Source organism: Takifugu rubripes, chromosome 20 (assembly GCF_901000725.2).
Source record: "Takifugu rubripes chromosome 20, fTakRub1.2, whole genome shotgun sequence".
In the NCBI taxonomy this organism is placed as follows: Eukaryota; Metazoa; Chordata; class Actinopteri; order Tetraodontiformes; family Tetraodontidae; genus Takifugu; species Takifugu rubripes.
Window position 1 is genome coordinate 16,912,566 of NC_042304.1, and position 15,000 is coordinate 16,927,565.

General features: G+C 49.9%; 2 protein-coding genes across 2 annotated transcripts in view; one reads left to right on the forward strand and one right to left on the reverse strand.

Moving 5' to 3' along the window:
* The window catches only part of LOC115247259 (uncharacterized), a 26,774-nt gene extending 19,644 nt beyond the window's left edge, over window positions 1–7,130 (reverse strand). Inside the window, exons 1-3 of the mRNA XM_029828410.1 lie at window positions 7,003–7,130; window positions 5,009–6,192; window positions 4,563–4,729 (exon numbers count right to left, since the gene is read on the reverse strand). Coding sequence (XP_029684270.1) covers window positions 4,563–4,729; window positions 5,009–5,958 — 1,117 coding nt within the window. The 5' untranslated portion in view covers window positions 5,959–6,192; window positions 7,003–7,130. The remainder of the gene's footprint in view (window positions 1–4,562; window positions 4,730–5,008; window positions 6,193–7,002) is intronic.
* On the forward strand, window positions 7,085–12,798 carry LOC115247195 (ubiquitin carboxyl-terminal hydrolase CYLD-like). The gene is made up of 15 exons (XM_029828102.1): window positions 7,085–7,147; window positions 8,044–8,479; window positions 8,629–8,892; window positions 9,080–9,159; window positions 9,233–9,378; window positions 9,486–9,645; window positions 9,863–9,995; window positions 10,156–10,266; window positions 10,345–10,436; window positions 10,554–10,617; window positions 10,690–10,822; window positions 11,173–11,281; window positions 11,482–11,600; window positions 11,729–11,942; window positions 12,012–12,798. The coding sequence occupies exons 4-15, from the start codon at window positions 9,087–9,089 to the stop codon at window positions 12,194–12,196; spliced, it is 1,539 nt and encodes a 512-aa protein (XP_029683962.1). The 5' UTR covers window positions 7,085–7,147; window positions 8,044–8,479; window positions 8,629–8,892; window positions 9,080–9,086; the 3' UTR covers window positions 12,197–12,798.
* The last annotated feature ends 2,202 nt before the right edge of the window (window positions 12,799–15,000 follow it).

The window sequence follows — 15,000 nt, forward strand, 5'->3', positions numbered from 1 at the left end:
AGCTGTAGGGTCAGCTGTAGGGTCAGCTGTAGGGTCAGCTGCAGGATCACCTATAGGGTCAGCTATAGGGTCAGCTGTAGGGTCAGCTGTAGGGTCAGCTATAGGGTCAGCTATAGGGTCAGCTGCAGGATCACCTATAGGGTCAGCTATAGGGTCAGCTATAGGGTCAGCTGTAGGGTCAGCTGTAGGGTCAGCTATAGGGTCAGCTATAGGGTCACCTATAGGGTCAGCTGTAGGGTCAGCTGTAGGGTCAGCTATAGGGTCAGCTGTAGGGTCAGCTATAGGGTCAGCTATAGGGTCACCTATAGGGTCAGCTATAGGGTCAGCTATAGGGTCAGCTGTAGGGTCAGCTATAGGGTCAGCTATAGGGTCACCTATAGGGTCACCTATAGGGTCAGCTATAGGGTCAGCTGTAGGGTCAGCTGTAGGGTCAGCTATAGGGTCAGCTGTAGGGTCAGCTGTAGGGTCACCTATAGGGTCAGCTGTAGGGTCACCTATAGGGTCAGCTGTAGGGTCAGCTATAGGGTCAGCTATAGGGTCAGCTGTAGGGTCAGCTGTAGGGTCACCTATAGGGTCAGCTGTAGGGTCAGCTATAGGGTCACCTATAGGGTCAGCTGTAGGGTCACCTATAGGGTCAGCTATAGGGTCAGCTATAGGGTCAGCTGTAGGGTCAGCTATAGGGTCAGCTATAGGGTCAGCTGTAGGGTCAGCTGTAGGGTCAGCTATAGGGTCAGCTGTAGGGTCAGCTATAGGGTCAGCTATAGGGTCACCTATAGGGTCACCTATAGGGTCAGCTATAGGGTCAGCTATAGGGTCACCTATAGGGTCACCTATAGGGTCAGCTATAGGGTCAGCTGTAGGGTCAGCTGTAGGGTCAGCTATAGGGTCAGCTGTAGGGTCAGCTGTAGGGTCACCTATAGGGTCAGCTGTAGGGTCAGCTATAGGGTCAGCTATAGGGTCAGCTGTAGGGTCAGCTGTAGGGTCAGCTATAGGGTCAGCTGTAGGGTCAGCTGTAGGGTCACCTATAGGGTCAGCTGTAGGGTCAGCTATAGGGTCAGCTATAGGGTCACCTATAGGGTCAGCTGTAGGGTCACCTATAGGGTCAGCTATAGGGTCAGCTGTAGGGTCAGCTATAGGGTCAGCTATAGGGTCAGCTGTAGGGTCAGCTGTAGCTTAATTATGGTGAGTTGACAGTTTGATGAGTGTGGGGGAGGAGCTGGAGGGGCGCCCATGGCTGGCGTGCGCTCCTCCGGGGGTGTGAGAGCGCCGTCCTGGCCGAGCACATTTACAGGCTCGCGTGATGCTTTAAGCTGAGATGAAGCACATTTGAAATGGACTCGACTCATATTCTGAGTCCAACAACCCAGCTGATCACGTGACCTGAGGGCTGACAGCCTCTAAATCATTATGGAACAATTCTGACTGACGGATATTTGGTGTGTGTGCACACACACGCGTTTAAAGAGAGAGTGTGTGAAAGAGGAGACAAGTGGTGGCACATACGTATAAAAGGAGAGAAGCTGGAGACAGAAAGAGAAGACAGAGGTCCACCTGTCTGACACAGAGAGCCTGAGAAAGTGCAGAGGAATGAGTGTGGGGTGTGTGTGTGTGGGGGGGGGGGTGGGGGTGGGTGTGTGTGTGTGTGGGTGTGTGTGTGTGTGTGTGTGTGTGTGTGTGTGTGTGTGTGTGTGTGTGTGTGTGTGTGTGTGTGTGAGAGAGAGAGAGAGAGAGGCTCCAGTGGAATGGCATCCAGAGAATGGCATGGAGAAAAGCAGCTGACAGGAGTCTCTCACACACACACACACACACACACACACACACACACACACACACACACACACACACACATTCACTGATTGTTATTCTGTAACTATGAGCTCTGATTTTTCATAGAATTCTTAAATGTGTGTGTGTGTGTGCTGATCTGCACATCTAAATGATTAAAGATGATAAAGTCAACCTCAATGATCCAAAATAACAGATTTTATGATTTATGATTTTCAAAATACCCGTTTTGTTATTTGATTGATCGGCAGTTTCAAAAACCTCAATAAAAAGATGCTCTTAGTTTGATTCAGGGAAAAAGGGAAACACAAAAGGGCTTCCTCTCACGTCTCTCCCTATAAGAGCAGAGGGTCATCGGCTGACGTGCAACTGAGGCGTTTCCGAGCGGCGGCGTGAGGCCTGAATACGTGTGTGTGTCACGTTCTAACAGAACACACACACGTGGAAATGTCAGGGAGCACGGCCTCCATGCAGAGCAGCACATGTGATTTATGGCTGATATAAATGGGATCACTGCAGGTAAGAGGATCCCAACAGAGCGCACACGTACGTGAGTGTGTGTGTGTGTGTGTGTGTGTTTAGTGGTAATAGCTCTAAGCTGTGATAGCTGCGTATAGATGAGGGGGCATGTCAGTAAACTGATGCTCAAGGGCCAAAATGGGCGCAGCGAGCCAGCGCAGCTACACGTTATTGTGTGTGTGTGTGTGTGTGTGTGTGTGTGTGCAGCACAAAGCCCACAGCTTGTGTTAGCCAACACAAACCTCTGTTAGCATCATTCAGGACGGCCCTCGTTCCTTGATGTGCTGAAGACAGAAACAGCCTAAGAATGGATGAAGAGGAGCGAGAGGAAGAGCAGGAGATAGAGACCCTCCAGGAGGCCGTCACATGGGACGGCAAGCCGCTTGGATCAGCACTCTTCTCTCCAGGTTCTGTCCATTTCTGACATTTATCTGCTTTATTAGATTATCTGGGCAGCATGGCTGTCTCTGACACACACCCACCCACACACACACACACACACCTCGATTCATTACAGCCTAACTGCTTAGTTGGGTTTATGCCCTCTTTAAATTAAAGCCCAGATAAACGAGCACACAAACACTGGCGGATGTGAGCGGAGCAGCTCAAACTGCTCATTGAGGAGGAAATGAAGACACATTGTTTGCCAGCGTATTATCATGCGTGTGTGAGTGGTCATAAGGTTGCCTTTTAACGGGCTCATCTATAGGGACTCTGCTTCCCATCATTAGTAATTCAATTTGCTCTTTATTAGCAGCGCTTATCGGAGGCGCAGCCGGCTCCTTCGCTCCATATTTCCTCCACCTTTCGTGTTTCTCAGAACTTGAATCGGCCACTTTAATCAGACCTGCAAGTGTTCCTGTGTTGAGCTGCAGCAGAGCTGATGAAGAGGAGGGGCAGCTGAGACGGGACCAGTTAGAGGAGGAACGAGGCGGACAGACCCTGGAGTCCTGGAATAAAGCCTAATGCTAATAGTGATGGTTTTCCTAATGGCTTCTCACTCTATTGAGAGCGGAGATTACAACACGATGGGCTCGAGGTGTGTGGGGTGTACAGCGGAACCAGAGGCTTAAGGGGCAAGACGAGGAGGAGGGGGACCGTAAAAACAATGATTGCCTCCCATCAGGCTCGGCCCATATTCTACAGTTCGTTAAAACAATCCAATTTGCAAGTGGATAATTATGCATTAGCTCTTTTTTATCTAGTGTAGGGAGAGCCGTGCCAGGGCACGATAGCAGCAGCCCTGCCTGCCTGTTCCTCCGCAAATTACCCGCTATCGCCACTTGTTCGCCATCATGGCTGAATTGGGCAATCAATTAAACTCCTCCCCCCCTTATTGTCTGTGCGTGGGGCTTCCTGGGGACCGTGAGCAGCGACAGAGCCGGGATATGCTGCCCCCTGCTGGACATGAACACGTAGACGTGACCTGAGCTCACGTTACTACTCCGGATAATGATGGAAAAACTATGGCGCAGCAACATCACAGAAGCATCAGGAGCAGCTACGACAGAAGCAAAGATGATTTAACGAGATGCAGCTCCACATCCAGATGACTGCTGAGGATCCTTCAGAGGGCTGACCAGACAGACCAACCACACACCAGGACGAACCCAGAGCCAATCCCGGGCCTGAACACACGTCAGCTGCTGCACGTGTTCATTCACAGGGTTTTCTAAAGTCTGAAACCGGCCTGAAGAGGGAGCTGCTGCACCTGCTCATCAGTGGAGAGTCAGTTCAACTTTGAGTCCGACTCTAATTACTGAGTCTGGAGTGCGCCCCCACCCAGTGGGGGGCACATGGCAACAGTGGCCGGTGGCAGCATTAGCACAGCCTAGCATAGCACTGCTGTAATCAGCCACAATATTTGTGCCACTTTAACCAGGGATTTCCACACAAGAACCTAATTACAACAATCTTTCACAGTGCACTTATTAAAATAGGTAAAATAGTACTGGGAACTACTTTATATTAGTTGGTATAAAACATTTCCAGTGCTAATGTGAGATACAATTGTATTTTCTTATTAACAGTCTGTCAAGGATTGGCTTGAAAGTTATTCGATTTTGTCCAATGGAAAGATGTCAGAACTTAATAATGATAATTATAACGTATTAAATGCGTACCTTTAACAAATAAAATGTTCATTATTTTAATTGGGGGTTATTAACTAATCACAGATTTTGTTACGTTGCTGCCTGTGTTTTGCTCAATAATCATTAAAAACAGGACACACAGACTAAAGAGTGTGCACTCCTTACTTGTCCTGGTGACAGAGGTGACGAGTCTTCTCAACTTGTGTCGACCAAAGGACACGAGCTCTCTGGAGGAGGTTCTCCGCGCTCCTGTGGGGCCCCTGAGGGAGGCGGGTGGTCGGCCCGGTGTGGTGAGCCTCCCCCCTGGGGTGCTGCTCACCTTCTCTGAACCGCTGCAGCCACAGAACAATGAAGAAAAGAAAAAAGTGAGAAGAAAAGTGCGGGGTGACGGATGCTGCCGCCTAGCGGTAGCAGACAGAACTACCGTGAAGAAACCAGCTAGATAAAGAACCCAAAGCAACTGTGACAGGAAGCAGCCGGGCATGTTTGCTAGGTGTCGGGCTTCAGTGCAACCTACTGTGAGAATCCACATATTCTCTTTTACAATGATAACTTCCCTTTTGGTCTCAGGTAGTTTTTGGAGGATTACGGTTACTGACCTATTAGCTGACCTGCGAATGATTTTCATCTGGCTGTGAAGCTTGAAGGGGCCAGGCGAGCAGGAGGAGGAGGGGGGGCAGGGCAGGATGGTGCGCAGGGTTCCAGATGAGAAGCCTTCTCTGACCCTGCGTTTGTCTGGTGTCCAGTAGAAGGACGATCTTCGTGGCACCGCTGGACCTGCCGCTGCCACAGCCTTCCAGCTGTAATGGCTACTCCTTGAGGAGGTGGCCACCTCCTTTTTTGTTTTAGCAGGGCAAGTCAGAGCTGTTTTGGCTTTCCTGAGGGTGTCATCTGTCTCCAGAGCTCTCTGGGGCAGAGGCAGCTTTGATGACATTGATTTTCGGGAGATTTTAGACTGAGCATAAGAGGAGACCCACTTGTACTTGGAGGCTTTAGGGGAGACACTGACCTGGGTTAGCCGCCGCGGAGGCTTCTTGCCAGGGGTTTTCTTCCAAACTGTAGACGCAACAGTGCTTTCAGCTCCAGGCTTTGAGGGTGGGAGATCATTTCCTGTTTTGCCTGCAGGAGTGGACACACTGCTACTTTGTCCTTTCACATTCTGGGTTTTGACCCAAACAAACTTTGAATTTGTGGAGACAGATTTAGTTGTCTGACAATGGCCGCTGTGACTGGAAAGGTTGCTGGGACGTTGCTTTGCTAATTTAGGCAGCGCAGCAATCGAGGGTGTGATCGTAGTAAGAACAGCTGGCGCTGCCGTGGCAACGGGGGCCAAACGGTGGCGCCTGTTTGGGTCGGTGCGCCCTGGTGGAAACACACGCCTGCTCTCAGCCATCAGCTGGGTTCCCTCGGTCGCTGAACATGACTCTGCTTTGCTGTGTTCATGGCGAGGAACCAACGGCTCGGCCTTTCTTGATACATTTGTGGCGACTGTGGCTGTGGTCCGGGTCACATCCCTGGGGCTGTGAGGGGCGCCCCCTGATGATACCGGGGGGGGTCGCATCTCTGTGGTTGCAGGAGGTGGAGATGAAGGGGTGTGCAGACTGTGGGCTTTTGTGTCTCAGTGAGTATTTTCTCTTCCAACTCCCGTGGTTCTGAGGAGGATCATTTCTCCCTCTGGAGCCGTAAGAGTGCCCCAAAATGGTGCCGTGAGCTCTCGATGATCGCTGAGCTTCCGGTGGCTGAACTCTTGTAAAAGGTGTATCGCCATGGATCCTTTTATGGTTGTCAATAAGATCTAAGACGGATGAAAAGGAGATAGATAACGACATGAAACTACACATATTAAAGGCACTTAATTGTCAGTTTCTGCATATCCTGGAAAACATCAATTAAATGCAAAAGGACTTCAAAAGACTTTAAAAGATTCTGTTACTTTATAACTATAATCCATGTATAGTTGCAGCAGTTGGTAGTTTATAAAACTAAAGCCTTGAATAAGATGATGAACTAACAAACGTCTTGAGATGGCCAACCTCACTACTTTTACTAAAATATCATTAACTATCATTAGTTTAGAGGACAGCGGGAGAGGCCAGACCTGGCGGGCCCCACATGCTGGACCGGGACTGTGACCTGCTGGATGGGAAACAGGAGCCCCCGCTGGACAGAGTGGTTGCTTAATGATCAAAGCCATTTCAACGATCATATAAAGGGCTTTGATCAGTAGACGATCACAGGTCAAAGTCTTTGATCTTGGCCCATTCTCAACGTTTTCCCAAAACTTCAGAAAAATGCGTTTAGAACTTTTCGAGTTCAGACGAAATGGTAAAAATTACAAAAAACTCTAATACCAACATGACAGTTCTGAACCCATAAGGTTCAAAGTTCTGCTGTCGTTGAACGACCACTGGTAACGAATAAAGACATTGTGAGCCTTTTATATGAGAGTTTAATCATTATATAAACGGGCGGAAACCGCCTCTGGCTTGAATGAAGGATCTATACTCGTGTAAAATAGCACATTCGTAAAGATAGCTGAATCTAAATGAGACAGCTACTAAAATAGAACTTTCTGGATTTCTAACAAACCGGATTAAAACGTTACCTTGTAAAACCTCGATTTCTCTCTTGAGCGCCTCTCGTTCCTCCATGTTTACGGCCGATAAACGCGTCATCAAAAAGCGACACGAGTCGGCGCTGACAGATGACGTCTGACAAGGCTTTTGGAATTCGATCTTTTTTCCTCACAGGTAGGGTTTGTTGTAGTTGGGGCGATTGTTTTGTGTTAGGGGATTTGAGGATCATACCACAACTTACTTGTAAACGTATAACAATGAATTAGTATGTGCTGTAACTTGCACTTTGCACCCGTCGTTGTTTGCTACCTGTAAGAAGAGCTGAAGGGGAATAATGAGCGACCTGTTGTACTTCCTGCTGTCGCCTTACTGGAAATAAGAACGTCGTCACAAAGTTATGCTGTCTGCGTTTGACAGCTATCAAATAAACTCATTTAGGGAAACAACACACGTTTAGTTAGAGAGACAGGGGAGATTTTAGAAGGGGTTGTGCGGTGGAGCCGAATCTTGATGCCGTCCGTCTGAAGCGAAACAGGAAGTGAAAGTTCAGGCAGCTTAAACCACGTCAGAAGACAAACTTTAAAGTTGCCTTAGGAGCAGAGGTTCTGCTTCAAACGACAATGTTGACACAATTAATAGAATGAAAGATAGGTTATTTATACAGGTTGTTCATAAGGCATTATTTTTAAAGCTTGTATTTTTTGCTGTCAGGTGTTCAGTAAAGGTAGCTAATGTGTTGTTGCTAACAAGTTAGCCTGTCAAAAATATGCTGTTTTATGTCCGTTCTCTTCTCCCTCTTTATGTTTCTTGTCCTTTACTTCTTTTGTCATTATGCTCAAATCTGATCTCTGATCTATAGTCGATAATTGAAATATGAGGCTCTGAGTTGAAGTAGTGGTGTGACATTATATCACTGCGTGAGTGTCAAAGCATTATTTAGTGTCATGACTGGACTGGTAAATAAAGATAAACATGAAAATAAGATAAATATGAAATCTGTAACAGCTGAATAAAAAAAGGAAAAGATAGATATAGATTCATATGTTACATTGTGGGTTTTTATCTTGCAGCTTCACAAAGATGACATCAGACAAATTGTTCTTCATCTTAACCAGGAAACCCGACAAACTTCAACACATCAGCGCTGGACAAATATGCCACATCAGCCAATTCAAATACAGTTTATCATCTTCCCAGAAAACTTTTTCTGTAATGTCTGTGGGCCATCAGTTCTCCTTGCCTTACGACATTGAGGTGGGGTCCCTGGAGGAGCTGAGCGAGGCCGAAGCGGAGCTGCTGCTGGCGCTGACCGACGATGCCGAGAGGCTGAAGTGGTTCCAACAGAGGGATTCTCTGCGTGCGGCATTAGAGCTCAAGGTGGGCATGGTGGTCAATGTGGAAAAGGATGGAGAACAGCTCAGAGGCATCATCCGCACCATCGGGAGGCGGACGGAGCCGGCATATTCTGCTTCTCTGTCTGGAACGTTCTTTGGCATTGAACCACAGGTGAGACGTTCTCCCAATAGTCACCACATTGGTTCCAAAAACTAAAACAAAGCACCAGTTGAAAGATGCAGCTGACTGTTTCCTTTCAAATACAGTTTTTCCTGCAAATCATTAACATGTTTCACTGTTTAAAAACATCTGTCCAACAGGAAGACGGGGAAGAGAAGAGGGCTTCAAACGGCACCTACATGTACGAACCCTCCTTCAACTGTCCGAAAAGTAGTTGGATTTATGTCCCGTTTACTAAAGTCAGGCCAGTGATTCCCAGCTCCTCGGTGCCGAGTGTGCAGATGGGGGCTGTCCCGCTGTGTGCGGGCGACAGGGTCACATACATCCTCACCGACGAATGTCGCCATGGAATGGTGTTGGGAGTGACGGAGAAGAGTGGACAGACTGTGGTTCAGATCTCAACAGTGAGTAAATAGAACCCATCTAACGCTGAAAAGCCCTCTGAAGGAGAAGAGTTCAGTGTGAGCTGCACTTCCAACTCTTGACTGTGTAATCAGGTGTTTCTCCCTGAAACACTCCTCACACACACGTGCACACGGAGCTCAGGAGACAACCACAAGATGACTAAATGAAAGCTGCTGCTGTTTTCAGGACACTGATGAAAATGGAAAAAACCGGTGGAGAGGTTGAAGTTCCGTTGCAGTGTGTTGCTAAAGAGGAGGTGCCAGCAGGTGTGTGGAGACATGAAGCTGTTCCTCCTGGACGGCTCGAATGACTCTAATCCAAACCTCATCTCCATTGCAGAGCCGGAGATTTACCAAAGTCTCTGCACGGATCTGACGGTGAACTCTGTGGTGGAGCTGACGCTGGATCACAGAAGTTTATACGGAATCATCCGCTGGATCGGGAGGCTGCCTGAGCGAATGGAGATGATGGCAGGAATAGAGCTGGTAAACATCTAACCTGATAAACGTGGACATGTTAATGGCATTTAAGAATGGTCCCTGAGAAACTTGTTGATACTTCTGGACGTGACATCGAAATCTCCTACCTTCAGGAGGAGGAAGTAGGAGTGAATGACGGCACCTTCAGAGGGGAGCGTTACTTCTTCTCTCCCCCAAAGAGAGCTCTCTTTGTGAAGCTCAGCTCCTGCCAACCTGACTCACGGTTTCAGAGCTTATCCTTCAATCAGAGTGAGAGGAAACCAAAAGAGGAAGGTCAGAATCATCCCTCACTTCTGGTTTGCATTCCCAGCATGTCCAACAACATGTTTCCATGCTCTAGCATCAAAGGGTTTCACCCATTTTATCAGAGTGTTTGTGTCTGTGTCGGTGAGCAGAGACAGGTGTCTGCACGTGTACACCAGCAGGGGGCAGTGCTGCACCAGAATGTGGCAGAAGACACTTTATTTCTTTGTGTTTTGTGTTTCTGTAGAGTGGCACACGGAGGGCAGGCTGGAGACTGTTCCCCCTGTCACCACAGAGCAGGTTGACCACATTTTAATCGGCAGAATGAAGGGAATTCAAGGTCACTGCAACTCCTGCTACATGGACGCTGCCCTCTTCAGGTCAGGAGCATTCAGAGGTTGGATTTTCACTCAAGTTCCAAATGAGTCCAGAGCGCCATTCAAGTTGTAAAAAGAAGAACATCACCTGAGAATGAAATGTTAGAGTAGAAATGTTGTGAAAAATGTGTTTGATGGTCATGTGACTCATTCCTGCTCTTAGCTTGTTCTCCTGCTCTTCTGTATTGGACTCCATGCTCTTCAAATCAACAGAACCTGAGGACTCTCCCATTCAGAAGACACTACTCTGCAACATCGTTAACCCTCTCCGCAGGTCTGAGTGTTCATCCGCAGGATGGTTTAGCATTTTTCTGATATGTGCGTGACATCGCCCCCTGTCTGTTGCCTCCAGTAATGGATTTGTAGAAGGACGACACATCATGAAGCTCCGGCAGCAGCTGCAGAAGCTGGGTTACAGTCACTCTTTCACCACAGAGGAGAAGGGTGCGTTGAAACGTCAACTTTCAGCTGATGTAGTTGTAGCGGGCGTCGTTGCAGCTCTGTCAGAGTGTTGTTAGCTTGGCCTGTCAGGACCGGTGATGTGTCCTGGTTGTCTTCCAGATCCAGAAGAGTTTCTCACCATCATCATGCAGCAAATTCTGGCCCTGGAGCCTCTTCTAAAACTGTACAGCCACAGCACCACAGTGTCCGCACCACCGCATAGGAGCAGCTGATGATGCTGTTTTCTTGTCTTTAGCTCGGCAGGAGGGGAAGTGCAGGAATGTTATTATTATCAGATCTTTTTGGATCAGAAACACAACCTGCTGCTCCCTTCAGTCCAGCAGCTGCTGGAACATTCTTTCCACACTGAAGGAATTAAACTAGCAGAGGTGAGTTCAGTCTTCTTTGTCTGCTCGTGTCATTTGATCAAAGAATAACCTTTTTGTTTCAGACGTGAATATACTGCAGGGCTCAGTGCCCCAGCGGCCACCGGGGGTACTGCAGCCGGGACTCCCCCAGAAGTTGCATTTGATTGACAGCGCAGTGTATCTTCAGTCTGTGTCCTTCAGTTTTTATTTAGAAATAATACAAGAAAATTAAACAATTCAAAGAGAAAAACCGTGAACTAGGTGTTTCTGTTTTGTCTAAAGATTGGCCGCTGTGAGCGATTCTCCGGTAGATGTTTCCAGACGTGGGTTCCTCACCCCTCTTCTATGTGCTGTTGTCTCCTCATGTCCAGGTTCCATCCTGCCTCATCCTCCAGATGCCTCGTTTTGGAAAGAAATTCAAGATGTTTGAGACGATTGTTCCTTCTCTGGAGCTCGACATCACTGACCTGCTGTCTAAAGGTACCAAGCACTGCAGCAAGTGACTGTTGTGGGTTAATGGTGAGCGTGTGTGTGTGTGTGTGTGTGTGTGTGTGTGTGTGTGTGTGTGTGTGTGTGTGTGTGTGTGTGTGTGTGTGTGTGTGTGTGTGTGTGTGCGTGTGTGTGTGTGTGTGTGTGTGTGTGTGTGTGTGTGTGTGCGTGTGTGTGTGCGTGTGTTTCAGGCCCTCAGCAGTGCATGCTGTGTGGAAACCTGGCACAGGAAGAGTGCTCCGACTGTTTCAAAGATCCCCTTTTCAGCCGGACGGGATTCAAAATGTTCTGTGAGACATGTTCCGCCCAGGTGTGTGTGACCTGCTGTTATGAGGGTCGGCGTTAGGAACTGATGACCCGTTCCATGGGATGACCCTCGACCCTCTGGCTCATCCACGACCACAGGGGTCACGTTTGCTCACGCTGGTGTCTCTGCAGGTGCACACTCACCCTCTGCGCCGCTCACACCAGCGCTCTCCTCTGGACATTCCCAACGACTTCCTCCCTCGGAGGAGTCCAAATGTTCTGGCCAGAGACAAACTGGACCTGTTTGCCGTGCTGTGTATCGAGACCAGCCACTACGTGTCCTTCATCAAACACGGCCCCAGCAGCCAGGACTGGATCTTCTTCGACAGCATGGCGGACAGACAAGGTGCACAGTGGCTCCTCACCTCACCTCACTTCCTGTTCTCCCGGACTCACCTGAGTTTTGATCTTCCAGGTGAGAGTGACGGCTTCAACATCCCAGAGGTGCGCGCCTGCCCTGAGGTCGGCGCCTACTTGGAGATGTCTCCCTCCGAGCTGGCCGATCAGGTCCCCCGAGACATGAGGGGCGTGGCCAAGCGGCTGTTCTGCGACGCCTACATGTACCTGTACCAGAGCAGCAGCATGTGTCTGTACCGCTGAGCGGAGCCCCGCCCACCTCATGTGTCTGTACCGCTGAGCGGAGCCCCGCCCATCTCATGTGTCTGTACCGCTGAGCGGAGCCCCGCCCACCTCATGTGTCTGTACCGCTGAGCGGAGCCCCGCCCACCTCATGTGTCTGTACCGCTGAGCGGAGCCCCGCCCATCTCATGTGTCTGTACTGCTGAGCGGAGCCCCGCCCACCTCATGTGTCTGTACCGCTGAGCGGAGCCCCGCCCATCTCATGTGTCTGTACCGCTGAGCGGAGCCCCGCCCACCTCATGTGTCTGTACCGCTGAGCGGAGCCCCGCCCACCTCATGTGTCTGTACCGCTGAGCGGAGCCCCGCCCACCTCAGTGTTGCCCCGGAGCTTCATTTTAGAGATGTGGCGATGAACCCGCATCAAACTTTGCACGACAAAACGCCGACGGAGGATTGAAAATAGATCATTTTTGGAATTGATGGTTTGCTGCCTGACCTGACGTGATGGAACGGTGCAGCTCCCCTCACCCCTCAGCTCCCCTCACCCCTCACCCCCTCTCACCCCTCAGCTCCCCTCACCCCTCACCCCCTCTCACCCCTCAGCTCCCCTAACCCCCGCTCACCCCTCACCCCCGCTCACCCCTCAGCCCCCCCTCACCCCTCAGCTCCCCTCACCCCCTCTCACCCCTCACCCCCCCCCTCACCCCTCACCCCTCCTGACCCTGACGCTGCCCCTCTCACCCACTTTATTAGGTTTTACTGGGCCTTTATTGGCTGACTTTCATCATTCCTGACATTGTCCCTGCTGGCTGAGGGTTGGATGAGTGGAAGATTTGAAGCAGCTGTGCTGGTTGGTGTGAGGCAGAGGACGGAGCGCCCCCCCCCGCCCCCGGCCCCCGGCCCCCCCCAGTCTGGACGTGGATGTTTCCTTTGTCAGGATGAGTCCGTCACCCTCTGGTCTTGTGATCATTCTTATTTGATTTCTTCCTGTGATGCTCCTGGCAGGGATCAGCGTGGTCTCCTCAGGGGACACTGCTGTGATCTGACCTTCACCAACACGCCACCTGACCTTCACCAACACGCCCCTGACCTGCACCCAACACGCCACCTGACCTGCACCAACACGCCACCTGACCTGCACCAACACGCCACCTTACCTGCACCAACACGCCACCTGACCTGCACCAACACGCCACCTGACCTTCACCAACACGCCACCTGACCTTCACCAACACGCCACCTGACCTTCACCAACACGCCACCTGACCTGCACCAACACGCCACCTGACCTGCACCAACACGCCACCTGACCTTCACCAACACGCCACCTGACCTGCACCAACACGCCACCTGACCTGAACCCTGTTTCAGCCTCGGCCCAATTTGGCTCCGTCCTGGGGAGCTTTTGATCCTGCTGTCCACGGCTTTTCCCCTGCATCTGCTGTGATCAGCTCCGCACTAAAACTGCCCCCCCCTATCGGTGCAACAGCTAGCAGAGCATCTCTGCACCCCCAGGAGCTCCTCAGCACTTTGACCACTATTCATCATCCAAACAAGAGGGCGTGCGCGGGGCTCCACCCCAATAACACGTACATAAGTACATAAAGACTTTTGTTTACCGTCCTTTAGACTCACCCCTGTCATTTTCCGACTGTGCTGAATAATGACAATAAAAGTCTGATATTAAACATATGACCATATTCGGGCTTCCTTCCTGTTCCTGAAATGTTTTACTGAGACCCAAATGTTGCTTTTTTCTCGGCCATTATTTGGATAAATAGTGGCTCTAGCACAGCTCCACTGTGGCTAAAGGTGCCCCGGGTCCTGGTAGGAGCTCCATCCTTTATCCTGTCCTCCAGGACCCCCCCGCCCCTCATGCCCGCCCCTTCCTGCTGTCCATGATGGAGCTCCAGGATCTCGGCGTAGAACCTGAATTTGACTGCGTTTTCTATTCTTTTTTGAAGAATCGCTGAGCGACATTTTTCATTTTATTATTATTGACTCCAGCTCTGGGCTCAAGTTCCTCTTCTCCCATGAGAAGAGCAGTTTTTTATTTTTTATTGGGCACCGTGAGAGTTATGGCTCTCACATCCAGATGCTTTTTCTCTTTCTTATCAGCATTAGTGTTTATGAAGGTGTCATTAAAGCATAAACGCGGCGGCGTTCACAGCTGCTGTCTCAGACCCATGAAGGGGATCCTACGCGCTTCCATGCCCTCCTCTGGGATCCTGCTCCACAGGAGTGTCACGGCCAACGTTGTCAGGCTTTTGGGCCTGCTCAGGGTTCCACCTGCGCACGCTGGAGGCGTCGTTGCCTTCAGTGACGTCACACTTTGAAAAACACATCTGACCGCGGATGGTGATGAAGCTAATGGAAATGAATGTGCAGGCGCTGGATCCTTGTCAGGCATCCTGCTCCCTGAAGCTCCATTTGCAATCGCAGCATCACTTTAAAAGCTGCAACAACAGATTAAAAAGCAATTTGTCCAGATCTCGGCGAGCACAGACCTCAGAGGAGACGGCAGGATCCAAAACTAAATGACTTCTGATCGCTTCAACAGGAAATGACAGTGCAGAAGAAGCACGGACTCTGCAGAGCAATTCCTGTCCAACCTGGAAACCGTTTAATCTCAGGGCGAAATGATTGCAAACCGTGAATCAGATGGTTTACAGCAGACACTTGTTGATACCTTCATCAATATGTTATATACTGAACAAAAAGATGCACACAACACAAAAGCACGTCTGAGGCTGCAGCCTAACCAACAAATCATGCTAATGAGCGGCTACGAAGCTAATGGGAAGAATGGAAACGGCCTTTGGAGG